Source organism: Phalacrocorax aristotelis, chromosome 2 (assembly GCF_949628215.1).
Source record: "Phalacrocorax aristotelis chromosome 2, bGulAri2.1, whole genome shotgun sequence".
NCBI classification, from domain to species: Eukaryota; Metazoa; Chordata; class Aves; order Suliformes; family Phalacrocoracidae; genus Phalacrocorax; species Phalacrocorax aristotelis.
The window spans coordinates 90,519,930-90,541,942 of NC_134277.1; the positions used below are offsets into that span (position 1 = coordinate 90,519,930).

General features: G+C 39.6%; 1 protein-coding gene across 5 annotated transcripts in view; it reads right to left on the minus strand.

Annotated features, from left to right (window-relative positions):
* Positions 1–2,950: 2,950 nt before the first annotated feature.
* TENT4A (terminal nucleotidyltransferase 4A) overlaps positions 2,951–22,013 on the minus strand; it is a 63,434-nt gene continuing 44,371 nt past the window's right edge. The window contains exons 11-12 of one of the 5 annotated variants that reach the window (XM_075084317.1): positions 17,379–17,537; positions 2,951–5,196 (exon numbers count right to left, since the gene is read on the minus strand). In XM_075084317.1, the coding sequence (XP_074940418.1) occupies positions 5,020–5,196; positions 17,379–17,537 (336 nt within the window). In that variant the 3' untranslated portion in view covers positions 2,951–5,019. Of the gene's footprint in view, positions 5,200–17,378; positions 17,538–17,984; positions 18,042–22,013 lie in introns of those variants that run through there. The other 4 variants (XM_075084316.1, XM_075084321.1, XM_075084320.1 and 1 more) reach the window with 4 other exon arrangements.

The window sequence follows — 22,013 nt, forward strand, 5'->3', positions numbered from 1 at the left end:
TGGGTAAGAGGAAAGCAGCTGGGGTTGGACAGATGCCCTTTGCACCCACAGTCCTAGCATGAGAGGCAGTGGCGCAAAGGCCATTAGCAATACCGGAGCAGAAAATTTTCCTGATCTCAAGCACAAACACATGCACATCAATGGTATGAGCACACATATGGGCTACTCCCTGAAGAGAAAAAGTCCCTCCATTCATAACTTCTTTTATGTTTGCGCAGCAATCCCTCAATAAAAAAGCTTATTAAAAAAGCAAACAGTTGGAGAATCCCTAATTGTTGCCTATGGGAGAGCAATCTCAAACCATTCTGACACAAAACTTTTGCAGTAACACTGAGAAGAAATGTGACCAGAACTTTAGGCAGCAATTTTGCATGTTTCAGATACAAAGATGTTCAACAAGATATACCCCTATCGTTCTTTCACTGAAACACAACTGTAGTCTGTGACTTGACTTTAACAAATAATAACAGAAATATATGGCTGATCCAGTAATAATCCTTGGTTAAAAAAAGTCTTTTGCCCAATTGATCTCTTGCAGACACAAGCTGTCTATAGGTTTCCGTAAGTGATCTCCTGCTTACCAATAACAAATGAATGATTTCTGCCATCCAAAATAGGCAAGGCACCTCCAGGACTGAACCTTATGCAGTCTGTTGGAAGTAAAAATCCAAACCAAATTTAATACAGTAGGTTAATATGCCGGTTGAAAAGAAAGTCTAAAGCCATCTGAGGATGATTTTGGGAAAGGTCTGCTGCAACAGTCTTCTGACTGTGAACCTGGCATTCAGTAAATAGTCAGTGTTGTCATTCTGACACCTTTTTTTGTTACATGTGAATTAACAACCACCTGTACTGGGTCTGCATACTGGGGTTTATTTACAAACCAACAAGATCAGAGCTTTTATTCGAGTTGATTATTTCACACACGCATCCTCTCACACTCCCTCAAAGCATTACGTTTGCTAGGGTCTCAGCTCCCTTCCCAGCAGGAAGGTTTGCTGCTGGTGTGCGAAGGTCAGGCAGAAAACCACGTCCCTTCGTGCTCTACAGCTACTCACAGTTACCAGTCCAAGGAAGTATCAGCCAAGGTCCCTGGGCATCCCGTGGTGTTTTTTCTCTAAACATCTTGTGGATCTCCAGGATCTTTCCTCCAGGCAGGATCTTAACTTCCTTTTCAGGCTTCCCATCTTTTTAAGGCCACTTCCAAAATCCACTTTGGCACCACATCTACTTTCCAGAACACTCCAAGCCCCAGTCAAAGTAGTCTATGTGCATAAGTATAAGGCATGACAAGCCACCTAATCAGTGCCTGTCTCATGTTTCTTAATTGAAGAATTCAGGACATAACTTTCATTCAGTCCAGGTGTTACTAAATTTCCAACCAGATTATATTGGCAGCAGGCAGCAAGTAGGTGGCTTGCTGTCCTTGAGAGCTCAGAAGGCGACACATTAACCCCCCCCACAAATACACCCAGTTGTATATGTTGCCTGTTAGCATTCACATTGTAAGCTTTTCTTTTTGCCCACAAATGATAAGAAGCTCACATTGCTTGAAGTTATACTTTATACTCTATTTCACCGTCTTTGACAGGCTGTTACTATTATGCCCATTCTCAAGATGCTGTCCCACAGCCATTCCCGTGCAAAGAAACACTGCTGAACCAGCAACACTGTACCAGCAGTCACACCTGTCTTCTTACCCTGCCTCAGTACACAGGGGGACAGAGTTATAGGAGACCAACACCAGCATTGACATCTCTTGGAAATGGCAACAGACAGCAAGCAAGATCTTCCTACAGCATGCTCTGTGGGTCCAGCTCATCCATTCAGTTTGCAGTCTCTTCCTTGCACATCTGAAGTCCATGGCTAATTTTGCCCATGAATAGGGTGCAAAATAGTCAGTAGGGCTGGGAAACTGATCAGGTGGATATCTGAGACTACTGTCAGAGAATGAGGGTTCAAAGGAACACAGTGAGACCTCCAGTGCATTAACAGGAGACTACTAACAAGGATAAATAGCTGGGCAGAATCTGGGGGAAGAATAAAGCAAAATCATCATCTAGACAGGAAAAGGTGGAGCCCAGGAAAACTGAAGCTCTAAGACCAATGCTGCTGCACTAAATATTTGTGTCTGCAGAGATTATATATCCCTCTTTCAGCCATGGCCCACTGGCTGACTGACCTTGACAGGAAAAGTTATTTTTATATCTAAATATAAATGCATTTGTATTTATATAACACACCTATCACCATATTGATAAACATAACTGAGTGCTTATCCTCCTCTCTTCCCACTTTTTCTCCAGTGGGTACTTATTAAGAATGACCAAGTACCTCAGACCTCTCTGGTTCTGAATCCCTAGCCCTGCATTGCTGTCTATTAAAAACACTTCAGTTCCATTTCTTGGAGTTCACAGATTTACACAAGTTCTTTCCAAAGACTCAACTTTTAAATTCAAGTCAGTTATTGACATTTTGGAGTCCTCTCTGAGTGATAACAGAGACCAACAGAAAAGACAAGCTATGTCCAATCTTCGAGGAGGCTGAAAGCTGGACAAAGATTTTGAGTGTCATGGTTTTAGCTGGGATAGAGGAAGGTAGAAACTACAGGGAGGGACTAAAAATTATATTGAAAGTTCAGGTATCCCAAGGAATCAGTTAGTCAATCTCGTCCTTTAAGAATATTCTTGGGAATTACCTCGAACTCCTTTGCTCCCTCTTACTTTCAAGGGATCAAATCCACAACTACAGAACCAACAGCAGTGTTCATTACTCCGTTTATAAATGCTTCACATATGTTTGCACAGGGCATCCATCCACCTTCCAAGCTCATTCTGAAGGTGCCTGGCATGAACAATTTAAAGCAGATGTTCAAAGCGTACGTCAAACAATGGGATAATGTCAAGCACTACTTCATGCATTAAATTTCCCATAAAAAGGTACAGAAGAGTGACTGGTCTCCAAAGTTTATTAAAAATCAAAGAATAGAAAACTTTACATAAAAATATGTCAATTTTAGCTTCCACATAGTTGTCCACACAAAAAATTTAAACATGATTTTTTGAAACCTGTAGCACATAACCACAGTGATAGCCAGGCCAATTTATTTGGTTCACCATGACCGAAGTGTTACATGATACCACTTTTCAAATGAGTTTTGCTTTAAAATGGACACTAGTATAAGACACCAACTAAAGCCTTTGAAGGCTCTTTAATGTAGTTATGCTCAATATTGCTAGTGTGTGAAGACTAAGCAGTACAGGCTCATGTAACAGCCCTTAGATATTATTTATGAATCAGCTCACAATTTTTAAAAGTTTTTCCTTTTTTTTTAAATTGTGATGAGTCTGGAGCATTAAGACAAACTTTTTGCAAACAGATATGCACTACTCTACTTTGGAATGTTGCCCTCTCTCCCCCAAGGACCTGTTTGTGTTTGACAGATTCAGTAATAACATGAACTACTTCTGCTTCAAAGGCATACAGCATATTAAAAAGCTTCATGCTTGACACCTCATTTAATATTCAGATACCAGTTTTAAAACCTTCTATATCTGTACACAGTATAGATGTCCTGTTAACAGGATTCTTCAGCTTTCTCTGCTAGTGGACTTAGAGAACTGATCTGTAGTTTTCCATATAGCTTAAGAACTCTCGTTAAAAAAAACACGGGAAGTCAGAGGGCATGAGATGTGACCTACTCCCAGGACAACTGTGGTGCTTTAAAAACTCAGGGTTAGGCAGGATGTACATTTTTCAAAAAGTTAAAGACAGTGTTTGTCATGGCAATACACACTTGCATAGTATACCTGTATGCATCTGTAAATTAAGTGCCAGCCACTCATACTGTGTACAACACTGGGCTGTGCTCTCCTGCAATACATTAAAAGATACTTCTTGTAATGCTTAGAGCAGCTGAAGTACTTTTTATATATTTGCTCTTAACAGAACTAATGCATACTGCTATACAGATTCCTTAATGGAATCAACATATTTCCTTTCTCCACATTCCTTAAGCCGGGTACCTCTGTTTAATAATGTTGTTTGAACCCAAACATTAACAGGTTACGTTACTAAAATGCATCAAAGCCTGTAGTTCACAGCTTTTTAATTTCACATCAGGACTTGAACCAACCTTTTTCCCCCTCCCCTTCTAAAGTTTTACTTCTGATACTACAATGCTGGATTTGTTGTCTAATTAAAGGAATAAAATTAAAATTCATTGGTCAGAGCAAGACGACTGATAGAGGCCAGACAATGAGCTAAAAAACACAGGGTCAAAATGCTTTGGAGCTTAATACCTTCTTAAAACGGTAAGCCAAATCGCACTTTCATTGTGAATCAAGAAGCCTCAAATATTACCAAATGTCATGTTTGTAACACTGCTCAGACAACCTGCCAAAACTATGAACCCAACTTAGATAATGCAACCTGGGAAAGGATCTGTAAATTAAAAAACCTCTTCCCCTTAAATATAATTTATGTGACAATATGAAATTAAATTAAAAATTCCAAGTTATTGCACAAATTATACCTCCAATATTTACAGAGCAAGAAATTCTGAACTTTGAAACAAAAACAGGAAGAGCAGCAAATTTACTTTTATGAATTCCCAGCTTGATCTGCTGCAAAGAAAAAAATTCCAAGGGGCTGAAGTTTCCTTCACTTCTAAAATAAAAGAAAACAGAACCCACAAAGGAACAGATGTAGCCACAGCAAAAAAAGCCACAGCGTTTGTGAATGTCCTTGCAGTTCTACTGTCAGAGCTGCTTCGGCACTGTATGAACCATTGTGGGAAGGCAGAAAACAAACTTCCACATTTAATAAGGCTTCACAGATAAGCACAACTACTTCTTGAAGATGGACTGAACCACCACACAAAGAAACATGCAAAGAAGTCAGCTGCAGATATTTGGCAACACCAATAAAACGATGTGCTGGACGCTGGTCTCCATCCCTCAAGTCGAGTGGCACTCACTCAGTTTGTCTGAACAGGGAAGGTCATTTTGGCATCTGCCATTATCTGCTCAGACTAATAGGCAAACTGTCTCTGTGTTTTTTTCGTCTCCATATATTACGATTGTACTGGTGGTGTCCTCGGTTACCAACTGGTTGCCTCATGCCTCCACTGCTGACAGGGCTGTAGCTGTTGCCTTGGTTATGAGTTCCTTTCATGGAAAACTTCATTCCACTGTGCTGCTAAAAAACACAACATAAGCACTCAGTTTAGGCATACAAACAACTGAAACAAAGCACATATTACCAGTGGCATTTCCTCAACATACAAGTCATTCCCTCAGAACACTGCTTGAAGCATCCCATCTTTTCATGCTTGTCTAATTTTAGCCATGCAAGTCCAAAGGCACTAACAGCTTAAGTGTTTTGTGAAGTAAATGTCCTGCCAATGAAATGGCACAGATTTCAAAGCATCCTTAAAACCCTTGGACCACAGTATGAAGTACACTCCTTATGTACTACCCTTATAAAAACAGAGACCTTCCACATTAAATTCTAATTGTAACAGTCATGTCTCTTTTAGAGGATCTTAGGAAGAACATGACCAAGTGAGATACTCAGCAAGACTTTCAGAAACATCATGGAGAAATGTAAGGGTGTGATCATATGGGCTGACACATACAAAGCACAAGCCTACTCCGCCCATAATCTCTCAGCTACACGTAAGCTCGCTATGGCTTGTAAAGAGTTTATAAATCCTACTGGTCTGATCACAGGGCGACGCAGCTCCTAGACCATACCTCACATCCAGACCAAGGCAAAACAATTAAATGATCAGGAACATAGCGTAACGCTTTCTTTGGGGGGAATTCCCAATACCTTGGGACAGAAACTGCTAAGAAGGTTTAGTGGCAGCCACACCATAAGCTAGTACAGCCATCCCTATCACTTAACAGCATACAGTAAGGTGGTCTAATGTGTGCGTACTTAAGACAGGTACAACAGTTTCAAAAGGTGACATTGAAACAGACTTCCCAAATACTGATAACTTCAATGCGAGAAACCTTTTCTGATGTCTGACAGCAATAATTTTCACACAGACACCTGTCTTTAACAAAAGCTAATACATCATTTTGTCTACCATAAGTAGTTCAACATAAACACCACAAAGCTAACATTTAAGGCAACTGCTTAGAATATGAAATATCCACAGCTACTTTACTAACCTGTATTTCCAAGCAAGTTTGAGTAGAAATATGAGAACATCAAGCCATCATTACAATTGTGTGCACAAAACCAAAATAGTTATTTGAAGGCATAATTCTATAAGCAATATTTTACTGTCAAATTATAATTCAAAGAGCATACAGAAAAACAAAATAGAGGACTAGTATTGACAAATGATTCAAGTTAACTGCAGGGTGGTAAAAAAAACCCTTAACAGTTTCTTAATTTGTAAAGTATGTCCTATAGCAACCTAATCAACCTTCAACATACAACTTCTAGACTCCCAAGACATATTAAGCAATATCCTCAGAGTACCAATGGTAAAATCACAGAATCACAGGTTGGAAGGGACCTCAGGGATCAACTAGCCCAACCTTTCTGGGAAGAGCACAGTCTAAACGAGATGGCCCAGCACCCTGTCCAGGCGACTCTTGAAGGTGTCCAACGTGGCCGAGTCAACCACTTCCCTGGGGAGATTATTCCAATGGGTAACTGTCCTCACTGTGAAAAATTTCCCTCTCGTGTCCAATCGGAATCTCCCCAAAAGCAACTTGTGCCCATTCCCCCTTGTCCTCTCCATGGGACTCCTTGTAAAAAGGGAGTCTCCATCTTCTTTGTAGCTGTCCCTTAAGTACTGGTACACGGTGATGAGATCCCCTCTAAGCCTCCTTTTCTCAACGCTGAACAAACCCAGCTCTCCCAGCCTATCCTCATCTGGCAGGCTTCCCAGTCCTTTGATCATCTTGGTGGCCCTTCTCTGGACCCCTTCCGGCCTGTCCACATCCTTTTTGTATAGAGGGGACCAGAACTGTACACAGTACTCCAGGTGTGGCCTGACAAGCACTGAGTAAAGCGGGATGACGACTTCATCTCTGCTGGTGATGCCCTTTTTGATGCAACCCAGCATCCTGTTGGCCTTCTTGGCCACAGCAGCACACTGTTCGCTCATGTTGAGCTCCCTGTCCACCAGGACCCCCAGGTCCCTTTCCACAGAGCTGCTCTCCAGCCAGGTGGATCCCAGCCTGTGCTGCACTCCCGGATTATGTTTTATTAGGTGCAAGACCTTACACTTGTCCTTGCTGACCTTCATAAGGTTCTTGTTGGCCCACTCTTCCAGCCTATCCAGATCTTCCTGCAGAGAAAACACTCTAGGACTAACAGAAAATGGGAATGCAAGCTGAGGATCCCTCATTCTTATGAGGCACAACTGCTCAAATGTTACTGACGTACATTGCTAAAACATCTACCAGAAGCTAATTATGAAAGTCAACAGCATGAAACTAAAAACAAATTTAGAGTATGTTTATATTTTTGGCAAGTGGTCCTTCAGGCAAACACACCACCTCATCCCATTCTTGTGCAGTAAAGTTTTTTAGTTCAGTAAGTGTACATCTGACACTCAATTACATAAGCAGACAATTAAGCATCTATATTAAATTATGTCAAAATCCTAAAAATTATCCTTCAGTAGTCAAAGCACTAAAACCAGCCAGTCATTACAGTTACCCTCAACTATAGGGTATACTCTCCATATATTACGTCTGGGAAAAAAGGTAGAGGAACACTTTAGTTTTGCTACTGTAGAACCGGAACAAAACTCCGACCAAGGAGCATACAAAGTCTCAGCAAGCCTATCCTCTTCAGCTGGATGTGTGAAAAATCTGGCAACTCCATCCTCAGTTTAAGGATTCAGCAAAAAAATTACTGGGGGCAGGAAGACAGGTCACCACAAGATCAGACAAGCACCACAGCAAGTATGACAATTAGGCCTATCTAACTGTATCCTGAAATAAGTCATATCCCTGGTTTGTTCAAAAGGTAATCAACCTTCCAACGATTATTAAGCCAGCCAGAAAGTGATCTCTAGCTTGTCATGAAGCATTTTGCACTGTTTTTTAGGCCATCAGGATAAAAACTGTTGAACTATCAGAGCAGAATCTGAATCCATCTGTTTTATAACTCATCAGCTGACAGCAGGTGCTTAAGAAGGTTGACTCAGGGACCTCTTAAGCCAGAGATGATGCCTTTATATTTACTAGTTCTCAACTAGATATTGTTCACTAGTTCGTTCAGATTTTTGAAACCACAAGCTTTTAGCATCCTGTGTCCTATGCTATGGCATTTCACAGCTTAAATGAGCATTGTGTTTAATCTGAACCTACTACCTGATGATTTTTCCGTTCTTGGAATAATTCATTTCTTGCCATTCTGCTCTGACTTTTCCACACACTACTGATTACTACACAGACCTAGATCATATACCATCATTCTTCACGCACAAGTAATTCCATGTTCGACCACTCTTACCATCCTTCCCTAATCCTCTCTCATTTGTACTATAACTTTCTTCCGATGCAGGAGGCAAAATGGTACTCATTGTTCATGATAGGGGAAGTACACGGATTTTTACACAATGTTTTAATTTCTACTCTTTGTTCCTAATAGTCTCAAGTTTGGTTCTCAGTAGGAAATCAAGAAAGCATTATCAAAGCAGTTTTCTGCAAAAATGTCAAGATCTCATTTTTGCAAGAAACTGTCAGCCCAGGGCCTACCACTCTATGAAGTTTAAAATATTTATCTCCCTCCTGATGAACCGCCTTGAAAGGTCCTTCTGCACCCCTTCTCAGTTGGCCTTAAAGAGCTTAATAACAGGAGCCAACTTCACCACACCTCATCCATTGCCTTTCAGATGTTAAGCAGCACAAGGCCCAGCACAAACTCGTGCAGGGCCTTCCTGGTGAACTCCATTTACTACAAAAATTGAATTTTTGTTTCTCATCTTCTAACTAGCTAATTGTTTACAAAAGGACACACGTCTTTCACTTAGTTTCTTTCAGAATCTTCTGTTAAAGAAATTTACTTCATGTCTTTTGGAAATCCCCAGAGGTTGTATCAGCTTTCTCTTGACCACACACTTCTGGATATTCACATGCTCAGGACCCCCGTAATCACTGAGAAATGGCATGTCTGTAAGCAGATGGATGGCTGGAGAGAGGGCTGGAGAAAGCCCTTTGCCTGTGATACAACAGACAAATCTTTGGTTTAGATGTTTTGACTTCTTTAGATCTATTTCTCTTGATAGAATAATAGAATCATAAAATCATCAGAGGGCTATTGATTCAACAACTGAGTGACCGAACTGGTTGCTTGGGGTTTTTGCTTTTTGGGGTGTTTGTTTTCTCCTCCTCTCCTCTGACAAGCCTGTTCAATTTGATCCTCTGCAAATAAAAATGGCTAGACTTGGAGGGAAAACTAAAAAACTGCATTTAAGACAAGCTGGGGGGAAAGGTGAGGGGAGTGGAAATCTCTATCACGTACCAGGTTAAAAAAAAAGTTTCCAGGTATTTTAAAAGAAATTTAAGAAAAGGATGTTCCTGGATTTTACCCCAAACAGAAATCTGGTGAAAAATGAAATACCAAGTAATTGTTTGCCAAGAAAACCAAACTTTTATTCTTAAATACTGGCAAATTTACTATACAAAACTGCTGACATTCAAAGACTCTTATTATTCAAAAAGAAAATTTATAGCCAAAAATAGATCACCTACACTTTGAAATAACACAAGTAACAACAGAGTTGAAGTTAAGCACAAACAGGGTTTCTGAACTGCTTTGGTGTTTGATTATTTTGCCTGTTAGCATCTCTGAAATAAGGAGAAGAAAGCAGAGAAGAGTCAGCAACAAAAATTAAGTATCGGTACTCTTAACTTTAAAAGAAAAGAGATTATACATACTCAAAAATAATTGGTAAGGGCCTACAAAGCTAAAGAAAAAGTTTAGAAAATGCATTAAAAAGTTTAGAAAGAAAACATAATTACTGTTTTGTTGTTAGGACTACAGGATTAATGGCCATGACTGAATCTAGTCTGCAGTTGATCAGAACTAATCAAACTCATAGAAAATGATTTCATTTGAAATATTGTAGTATTCAGAAAAACTTTAATGCACCATTAATGTTTTAAGTATCCCCTTACATAACTTAATATACATCCTCAAAATATTTCACAAAGTTCTTTTCAATTACTTTATCATAATTTCCAAATTCTCTATTTTAGGCTAGTAGAAAAAAAACCCATGAAGAACCATTTTTTTAAAAGGATTTATGTTCACTTTCCAATTTCCTGAGCATAATACCTGGAAATTTACTAGCAAATGCATCTTGTATGTAAAAAATTTTAACTTCTTGTTGTTTATGAAATAAATTCACTATTTTGCAGAGATACAATGGCAATGACCTAACCAACAGTTTAGTTATGACTGCACAAACAATAAATCAAGTATTAGGCAATGGTTCAACCCAGCCTCATTACTTTAAATTAGCTAACAGGATTCTACAAGATTTGCACCAACTACCTGAGCATACTCTTAACCTGGTAAGATTTATAAGTGGCTTAGATTTCTAAGCTGAAGTATAGCAAAACCAAAATAAAGTTGCTTAGAACTGGCCATCTGGGGAAATAAGGCCCAAAGCACTGCAAATATCCAAGACACTTTCCCTCCTTTTAGGCCCCTTGTCTGGGCCTACTGGCTACTTCCAGCTACAGCTGACACACAGTCCTGAACACATTTTATAAAATGGGCCAAAACCCGTTTCGGCTCCCATTAAAAGGGGAAAACAGCATTTATGCAACCAGCTGTGAGAGCAGCAAAGAAAAACAAATATCAACTTGGAGGCAAGAAAGAGCTCAAAAGCAACAGACGTTTTAAACATTTCTTATCTTTTAATAATAGAAAACTGAAAGACTGAAAGCCACAAGGGAGCAGGTTATACTTGTCCTTCACATTCTATCTTTTGTGCAGTATCTCTGCCAATAGCCTGTAACAAAGGGAAGCTTTTGTCTTCACCATTAGTATGACCAGTTCAAAGACAAACTGGTATTTGAGAGTTCGGGGGCCTACTCCCCAGAATGAGTGACTAACAGTAAAGACTACCACCATAATCTCAGCATATTTTGAACTACCTTATGGTAAAGAAAGTAGAATGACACATGAAAAAAATACCCTTTTGATCTTGTCACCAGTCAAGTTTCAAAAATGAGGGGCGAGAGTCAAAACAGCAGTACCAGAAGACAGAACTCATACTGCAACTTTGCTGCTGTTGTGACACAGGCCGTGAAGTGTTATCTGCATATTTGTTACTAAGGAAGACGACAGATAATAGCTTCTCTAGCATAAAGCTGACTGTTTTAGACCTTAAAAATAAATCTTACCTCACTGAGATTTTTCACCTTTTTATTTGGAACAGAAAAGTATTATTACAGTGAGCAGACCCAAAACACTTTCCAAATGTTGAGCTGGTAACAATACAGTATATGTGATGAAGTCAGTACTGGGAATGCGTATGTGAATATTCAAATCGGTCTCAGTTTGGGAGCAACAATCTGATCAGTGACATTGAAGATAAAGGCGTATTAAACAAAAATCAGGTATTATTTCTCCATTTCCATGCCTATCTCTTATTTATGGTGCATTTATTTATGTTCCTAGACACTGCTATTTAGACTCATTCCTGCAACTCAAAAATCACTCAGGAACCAACCACTAAGGTGGCCAGAAGCTTTCATACGGTCATATAAATATTTAGGCTGGGTGTTTATGTGGAGACCTCTGGAGATCATTTAATCCAACCGTCTATCGTAAGCAGAGTCAGATTATAGGTCATCTATGGTCTAGTCAAGCTGAGTCAGCTTCCACACAGGGAAGGATATCACACCATAAAGACTGTCCATATAAATATATGACAATCTAAGATGAACACATATCTTGAGTACTGTTTTCAGCTAAACAGCCTCAAACTCAGATGCAGCTTTTTCTTTCCATTCTTTAGGAAAGGAAATAAACTATCATCTTATTTTCCTAACTGTGCATGTATTAAATCCAAAACCAATGTTCTATCATACACAAAAGATGGGAGTTTGACATTTAGAATCAAAATGTTTCCAAAGTAGACAGCAGTATTGTCCTTCCTTTGCCTAAGAAAATGCATAGACATGGAAAAAGTATGCCACCCTAGATGAGAGAGCTCTAAATAAAAGAAAAATGCTATCTGGTTGACTGAAGAAGCCTTCAGTACCTAAGCAGCTTAATAACGCCACTGAAGCAGCAAATCAGGTCACTTCTAGATTTAAGTTAACATACTAAAAACTCTGAAGCATCACACTATACTAAGGGAATTTAGCATATTTGTACATCTGACTAGATGACACCTGCATTCTCAGAAATACTTGATAAAGTGGACTATAGTTCAGCCTTCACATGAACTAAAATGTATCTTTACAAATGCATCTGTCAAAGTGAACAACACTTAACTGCTTGCACTCATCTAAAAAATACATTTTTGAATCAAGCTTCTGACCAGTGTTATTTGTTTCAAATGCTGCTAGCTTTTAAGCAATCATTCCAGAGATACGAGCAGTATCAGCATTACCAGTGAGACAATGCAACACCATTAACAATTGTTCAACTCTGCAGCAAAGTATTTTAGCCAGTGAAGTGCCTGTAAAGCAATATAAACAAGCATTTATAAGTTTAAGTGTCTGGCCTTATATGGCCAAACTATTTCCAGAAGTTCTTCTAAGACTTAGACTGTGGTATTTCAGCACTGACATTAAGGTTTCATTTCCTAATTGTCTCCTGTACTTCAGAACTGAGCTGAGCCAGCGAATGCTGCTATGAAATTTTCAATGAACATATTCATGATCAGACACCACTCATCTAAAGGGTCTTCAGTAGAGGTTTTCTTAGACACACTGGAAACCAGCACAGCAGAAGGACTGGTGCTTACCTGCTTTAGATACTTTTGAGTCAAAAGACCACTCTTTGGGTGGTAAAAAAAACGCAACTTAAAGAGCTGTTCTGACCTAAGCAACATGAAGTTTATTCTGTCTTCATCGGTGACTAAGTGACCAGTAATCCAAGGAAGAATAAACTGAACTTATTTCACAGAATCACAGGTTGGAAGGGACCTCAGGGATCATCTAGTCCAACCTTCCTAGGAAGAGCAGTCTAAACAAGATGGCCCAGCACCCTGTCCAGGCGACTCTTGGTGTCCAACGCGGCCGAGTCAACCACTTCCCTGGGGAGATTATTCCAGTGGGTGACTGTCCTCACTGTGAAAAATTTCCCTCTCGTGTCCAATCGGAATCTCCCCAAAAGCAACTTGTGCCCATTCCCCCTTGTCCTCTCCATGGGACTCCTTGTAAAAAGGGAGTCTCCATCTTCTTTGTAACTATTTCATCCTAAAATAACATGGAAAATCATTCTTCTCCACAGAAAGTCACCAAGCAGTTCCCACTCGCTCCATTCATTTGGCCATGCATGCCAGCATCTGTTTTTCTACTTATTCCGGTGGGCAGCACTGGCTCATAAACTGTTCTGCTCTCCCAAGTGAAATTTCAAACTGCATGTCAGCAAAGTAGAACGATTACCATAGAAAAACGATGATGATCACAAAAAGCATGCAGACTTGTATCAGAAGCTTAATTAGTCCCTGAACTACCTGGAAATTCAGCAATTATGCAGTATGTAAATAGAATTGGTAATCACTCCAAAGCTCTTTCATAAAAGAATTTGCCTCGAAGGCTGCAAGTTGTTCAAAATACAGTTACTGCTCTTGACATTGGCACCTAATGCTGTTGAGGGTAGTACTGGACACCTAAGTACAGATTACAAGCTGAAATGAGGCAAGGAAGGTTGCCAAGGAAAAGGTTGAAGACACCATGCAGACAAATTAATTCCTTTTAACGACTTTTTGAATATGAAGGAACACTTGCTATTAAGAAAGACTTACATATGGTTCGAGTCTATCAGGACAGGAGCCCTCTGAGCTAGTTAAATGTGCCCATTAGAAGTTATAAACTAGCATGGTCTTAAGTTACATCAACTGTGAAAAGAAAGCTATCAGCCTAATCTAGCTCAGCCATGCTCCAGAAAATTGCCAATGAAAAGGAGACATTTACAGTATTCTGGATAGAATTATTTAATTTCCCACTGTTGACTTAGTCATAATCCTTATCAAAAAAGAATATTTCTACTTCATAATACACAAGCTTTTTTGAAATTCAATGCAGAAAAACCATCATCCCATTTCTGAACTGTAGACAGCAAGAAATTCCTGATCTAACATTAATTTCAAAGGTACATCTTTGTCAAGCAAAAACCACAGGAAAAAATCCCAACTTTAAACATTTAAGTATTGTGCAAACTAAAACAACAGTTAAAAAGTATTGGAAAGGACAGCCAAGTAACAGAAAGCCAGAAGAAGTGCTACAAAGCAGTCTTCCAAGACTCACAATTCCAACAGAGAATCAAAATTCATGCAACACACTGCCTCTTCACAACTGAGGATCCCACAACTCTGCATGCCAACTTGTTTTGCACCAACAACTGCATGCATCAAAACTGGATTCTTTTTTTGTGTAATTTTGATGAAGTGAAGCTCCAGGGTACCTCTTTAGAAAAGCAGAGCTGTTAAATAAACATGTTAACTGAAAATGTTAACTACACTGCACTTGTATTTTAGATTAAGTTTAACTGAAAATAGCTCTCCAGTTTTATTTTACACAAACTTAAGTTTCAGACTGTACACTAGCATGTGAATACTCAACTGCAGATGCTAAAATAGCAAAGTATTGTTCTATTAGCTTCTCACTAATAGAAAACATTTCCTGTGCAGATAAGCTGTTTTTGCCTAGGTAAGATTCAGCAGTAGAGGAGGACAAGTAAAGGGGGGAGGAATCTGTTTAATCACTTAGAAGATTAAAACAAGTGGGGCTTGGTACATGACTGAGGGCTGCAGAGGTAGCTGGGAAGAGCCTAACAGCTTTCGAAGATGGTGCCCCTTGTATGTCAACCTGCCTGCAAGGAAATAGTGAAACACCTGCAGCATCCAAAGGGAAAGTAGCCTGATCTAATTGAAAGAGGGTGAAAAGCATTTCGGGGAAGTACCTAAAACAAGCACCTGTGTAGTAACTATGAAGAATCTTTAACATGCCCTAACTCAATGCTGAACACTGAAAATGCTGTCCAGGTGAAATTTCTTCATCATTCATCTAAAAGTTTCAATGTTTAAAGCACTGTTATTTTCTTTATTCTGTAGTAAGTGGCAGTTACCATCTCTAGACATATAAATCAAACACAGGCTGAATGAAAACTATTCCCTTACGTGCCAGGCTCAAAGTATGTTGATCAGTAGGCTCGAAGTCCAGCTGGGGGTCAGCAGCTAGTGGTATATCCCAAGAGCTGATACTGGAGCCAATACCAGTTAACATCTTCATTAATGACCTGGGATGATGGAGGAGTGACCCTCAGCAAGATTGCCGATCATACAAAACTGGAGGGAGAAGCAGCTGATACACAAGATGGTTGTGGTGCCATACAAGGGCCTTGTCAGGCTGCAGAAATGGACTGGCAGGAATCTCATGAGTTTGCAAAAGGGAAATGCTAAATTCTGACCTTGGGAAGGAATAGTCCCACACACCAGTACACAATGGGCACTGACCAGCTGGACAGTAGCTTGGCATAAAACGACCAGGGATTCCAACTGGACAAGTTGAACATGAGCCAGCAATGTGCCCTTGCACCACAGAAGGCCAAAATCATCCTGGGCTACTTTAGGAAGAGTATCTCTAGCAGGTCAAGGGAGGTGATCATTTCCCCCCTTCTCAGCACTGGTGAGGCCACACACGGAATGTTGGGCCCAGGTCTGGGCTTCCCAGTAAGAGAGACATGGACGTACAGGAGTGAGTCCAATGAAGGTCCATGAAGATAAATAAGGGACTGAAACATTTGTCATATGTGAAAATTATGACAGAGCTCAGACTGGTTAATTTCACAAGAGCACTCAGGAAGGATCTTATTGATGGGTCTAATGAGAGGGTGTAAAGAATATGGAGCCAGACTTCTCATTGGTGCCCCGTAAAAGGACAAGAAGCAGTGGGCATTAGCTGAAATACAGAAAACACCATTTAAATTTAAGAAAAAACTTTTTTACTGGAACAAGTTGCCCAGAGCAGTCGGGGAGTCTCTATCCTTGGAGATACTCAAACCCTGAACGGACAAGGCCTTCAGCAACCTGCTGTAGCTGACCCTGTTCTGGGCAGGAAGGTTAGACTAGGTAACTTCCAGAGGCCCCCCACCTCAACCTCAACTATTCTGTGATTCTGCAAAATACCTGAACAATCTCAAAGCAGAAACTGAAACAAATACATCTTGTGTCATTCCCAAAGTGTCAAGTGCCTGAATCAAAGAAGACAAGGTAATTAAGTTAAAAATATCCTGGCTCTAGGTTCCCAAAAACTGTGATAGAAGGACTGACAGAAGAAGGAAAACATTTTAAGAGCCGGACCAAAACTAGGTTTCAAAGAAACCATTGCATTTTTTTGTTACTATAGACAACCCACAACTTGCTTTAAAACTCATGTTGAGGCAGCTGTTTTGACTAATAGTTTTAATAATCAAGGTTGAAGAAGTATCTTCCTACAGATAGAGGCACCGAAGCTGTAAGAAAAACTGAGGATTTTTCTTCCCCTTGTACTATAATGGATACATTAGCTAAAATACTTCAGGCTAGTTGAGTAGCATACAGTTTCCCTGCATGTTCACCTCCCAGCACATTTAAGCAGACATTTAGTATTTTGGTAAAAATTCTTGTTCACATGCCCATAGTTTTCTGTTCTCTACCTTCAACATGTATTACAGAAAGTTACAAGTATAGTCAGATCTGTTCTAATAATTCAAAATCAAGACAACTAAACAAGCCTAGACAGGTCAGTACTATTTCTTCAGATTCAAAAACTAGTTTATAGATACACCACCTATATGACGTTTCTATTTTACAAACAGGAAGTTGAATAGCCTAAAGTCCTGCAAATATCCCATGGTTAGGCACCAGGAGTCTCCAATAAAACTTGAGTCAGACATCTGACACTCTCCCTTCAACTTATTCCTAGGTGTCAGTGTGCTGTGAAAGGGCTCTTATATTCAGAGATGCACCTCAGTGAACCCTGTCCCACCCATTCTTTTCCCCACACTTCTGACATGGCAGGTAAATACTTTTATGATTACATAAAGTTTAGCACATGCTATATGAAGGTTATCTTCTGAGGTTTTTAGACTGACAGCACAGCACAAATGATCTACACTTCCGATTTGATCGCTTTCTCATTAAAAAGTTGCTCCATTTAGTTGGCTCATACCTGATTACTGGCGGCCATTATCAAGGTTCTCGTAGGCGTGGATTGGGGTTTACCACTTGGCATAGGCAATGCGGGTGGTAAACTGGCCATAAGCTGAGTCGGTGCTTGCAGATTGAACTGGTAAACATTAGGAGCTGTGCAAGGTGGTGTATCAGAATCCTTTTGGCAGAGAAAAAGGGGAAAAGAAAAGCAACTTTACAGAAAGTACAGTATATACATAGGCTATGCATGTGAAAATGCACCCAAATATCAATTCTTGTGAATACTGTAAAATGTAATGGTTTTTTTTCAATGGTAAAAAATAAAATACAAGCCAGTACTATGTTTATTTTACACATCTAGCAAAAGTTTAATTGAACCTGCATCAAGGAGACAATGTCAACAGGTCTATGGCAATCACGGGTCAGTTCCAGTCAGCACAACCTAAAGCCAAACTTGTATCTCTATCAAATTCAAATTAAAAGATGGGAACTAAGGTTGGGAAAAAAGGAACAAGAACAGTGACACTGCTAGTGATACATGGGCTAGAATTTTACGCATCATGTCAGAATCAGTCCTTTGAACAGTGTTCTGGATTGTACTTATTTGGACAGCACAGTTACTCACTGTAATTGTTATAGTCTTCTCCCATTCTACCCAGCAACAGCAAAGTTAGGGCTCCACCTACCAAGAAACAAGGAGACGGTCTGCCAGTCAAGACTAGTATATGTGCACCAGTCACCCACTTCACTGATAGATAGGGGTTCTGTTGCCCTCACTCTCCATTGGAAATCTGAGTGATAATTCTTCAGGGGAAGCAAGACAGATGTGGGATTACAGAAAAAATACTACAATGGAATATTACCGATTACCATTCCCCCTCCTTCCAGCCTGACCAACAGCAATTACAGATGCATCAGCAGTCACACTGGTGATTTTAAAACACCATGTGCCTGGAGCACTTAACAGACAAGCTGTAAGGAGGCAAGCACAGATGCAGGGGTTTATAGGAATTGCTGAAGTCTGAAAACACCCAACTATCTGCCTCAATTCTTAAATGACCAATTATTTTTTAAGTTGAGAAAGTTGAAAAGCAAGCTACAGCCTTTTGAAACAACTTGGAACAGAGATCTTGTAAAACTTATTTTTCAGCCATTACACAATGGCAACACATAAGTAACTTTCCCTACCTTTTACTGCTGCTTTTTACCTCACCCTTAACTCTGACATACTCTGAACTTGAAAATAATGGAAAAACCTATTCTTTAACCCAAACACTAGTGCTTTTTTCCATTCCCAGCCATGTGACTCAAAGAATAGCAAGAGATGGGGCGTGGCCAATTAGTAGTTCAGGAGTTACCATATTAAAAAAGACATTATTGGCTCAGATCAAGGATCTTTACTGTTAAAGTAATTACTGAAATATTCTATTGTTCTTTCTCTAAAGATTAATTGCTTGGAAGCAAAAAATCCTCACTTAAACCAAGGAAATTTTAAATAGACTTCTAGCACTACTACTTGCCCTCACATGGCCTTGCTTTCCATATTAGATTCTTCAGTCAGAGAATAGGCTATCTAGGAAAATATTTTCAAGAACAGTTATGAACAGTGAGCAGCCTAAGCAATGAACTACTAGAAAGGAAAGCTTGCATCCCAGCTGAAGTGAATATCTACAGTAGAAACAGTCAATAAAACTGTCAGCTATTAGAACAATCACTCCTTTATTGGTCCATATAAAGTTGTGCTTACTAAAAAATAAGTTCTAGAAAGAAAGGAGCTGCTCTCCTACTAGGTCAACTAGTAGTAAAAGTTACACTATGCCTTTGTGAAGCAGTTTCAGACATTTGCATCATGAATTCACTAGAGACAGATCATACTGGTGACAAGAACCTGTGCAGAAACGTAAGTTTGAGATCCGATGTTTACCATTTAACATATATGTTCACAGTGGGGAACTACGTGATGTAGCACTGATCAAAAAAATTAAGGTTAGTTGTATGCACCTGCAAAACTGACTGCCTGGATTAAATGGCATTTTTCTCCTTTGCCCAATCTTCAATATTAGCCACAGGAACAGGCTGAGGTCTTACAAAGATGAAGCCAATACATTCTTAACCAAGTAGGTGGTAGAGTCAGGTATAGGGGCAAGAACTTTGATTTCTAAGCTGAGGTTTCTTTTAATGCTATTGGTCATGGAATTATTAAAAAGCTTACAAAGAGAGGGGAAAATAAAGAGGGGTTAGTCATGTTTGAAAAGACAACTTCTGAGCATGCTTGCAACTAACCATGAGCAGGTAGATGGGAGGGAAAAGAGCATCTTACTGTCTATCCAAATCAATGCGTCATCTTCTGTAATGCAACCTTCACAAACTTGACCAAGGAATAGTTTTAGTCTCTCCACTCAAAAAATCTCCCCTTTCTCTTTTGCTTAGATACAGTTAGACTCCCTGAAGACTCACACACCTAAGACAGATGAGACACTTCCCATTTATAAGATTTCTAAGGGGTTTTGTGCAACAAAAACTTAATTCCAGTATGGAAGCAGCAGCAGATGGAAGAGAAAAGGGAGTCATATGGTTTAACTGAGATCAGATACATTTCAGCACAAGGAAGCTTGTGTTGCTTTATTTTTTTGTAATAGGTACATTCTTCTGCCTCAATGTTACAGATACACATCTCATCCAAGTAGATTGTATCCCTATTCTGAGGCAATCCTGGATTGCTAACAGGATTATTGTATGGAGTTGATATGCTGACTTCTCATTCAGCATCACAATCCTTTTGTGAAGGAGAGCATTACCTTTCTTCAAACTGAAAGGTTAACCTCAGTGATCAGAAAACTGAGCCTAATGTGAACAAAACTGATTTTCTACAAGCACTGCCTACACTGAGTGATTTTGGTCTTCTGGACATGATTCTTAAGTGTAATGTGCAAACTTGAAGCATTACAGAAGCTCAGAAGCCCTACAAGTAGGTTGAGTTCACACAGGTAATACCCTGACACTTTAGATCCATGTCTGGAAGGACACAAGCTCTGACCCTTACTAGGGTAAGGGCTACAGAGGTCACATCGTGAAAAGATGAATGTAAAATAAAGGGGTAAGATACCTCAATTGATTTTAGCAAATAATCTAGGGATAAAGCTCAGTGACTGCACTAAGAGCCAAGGTAAATTCCCAATCTCTTGAATACCACTGCTATGAATGCTAATCATACAGAGTCCCTCACCATACAAAGAAAATATCTTCTGAAGAGATGCTTTTGGAGGCAAAAAGACTGCCAGATACAGGTTTATCCTACTGGGAAGTTTCCATTTTAAAACATACTCTAAATCGGTTTCAATTTCTTAAGAGTTTAGTAGCTGGAATGCAGATTTCTACTATTCATAGCCTTGGTTACTGATGACACTTTAATTTACCCTCATGTTGGAAAGATAAAGCATGGAAGAGGTCTATAAGGTCAAGTGTTACTGAGGAACTCTCATCTAACTGCAAATTTTGCTTCAGAGATGGGATCCCCTAGCCTTCTGTGTAGAAAACAGTGAAACGCTGCAGCCATATGAAAGATGACAAGCTGAAGCAATCTCACAATCCAAACTTCTCTTCCTGACATCAGAAGAGAACAAAAAAAATCCTTTACTGCTCTGCAAAATGTATCTCCCATTATAAAAACTCACAGAACCTCATCAGCAGGAGAATATTTACTTGCGAGAAGTTCCCTACTAACTAGGTCTGGCCATAAGAGCTTATTTCAATTCCATTAATAACTGAAGGCTTAAGATACAAGGTAAATTGTACTGGTACATTGATCCATCAAGACAACTGTGCAGTTTCCATGAATGTCATGGGCACTCAGTTATACTCACAGGCTTCCTTTCCATGATTCTAAATAATGCATCAAAAAGGGCTGCTTTCTGCTTTGTTTCGTGATGTAGTCAGTTAAGAAGTTTTAACTGACTGACAATAGCTACAATTTTGTAGCTTTCAATTTCCAAGACAATTTTTTAAAAAGCTGGAGTGAGCACAATTTCATGAGAGCACAAAGCGTGGTTCTGTCAGGGGTTTGCCTATGTAAAAATGGTAGATTTGGGGTCAAAGCACGGTAAGTGCTTTCCTTTGTAGAAATGTGCTTCAACTGATAGCTTCAGTATCTCTTCACCTTGCTCTTTTGGGCTATTTTTTGCTATGTTGCAGAATCACACAGAATCACAGGTTGGAAGGTACCTCAGGGATCATCTAGTCCAACCTTTCTAGGAAGAGCAGAGTCTAAACAAGATGGCCCAGCAAAGTGGCCTAAGATTAATTCACCATCCCAGTCTGTTTAAGTTTTGGCACACTGGTAAAAGAGTCTATCCTAGAAATCAGTATTCAGAAATCAAAACTTAAACAATAGAAGGCAAGTTTCTTGCTTATGTGACAGATTTGGGTTCTTACACCCCACCCCCACAAATGAACTACAGAGGCCTTGGCAAAAAGGTTCATGTTGTTTCTGTTCTCCAAACTTCTCCCACTAAACAATTTTTTCTCTTTCCCACAATATTCAGGAGCTGGACGCTGTGAAAGAATGACCACTTCAGTAAAATTTGTGTTCTACCTTTGAAAGCACAGAACTGAAAATAGTGAGAAAATTGGTGTTTATAGTTAACACTACAGATTT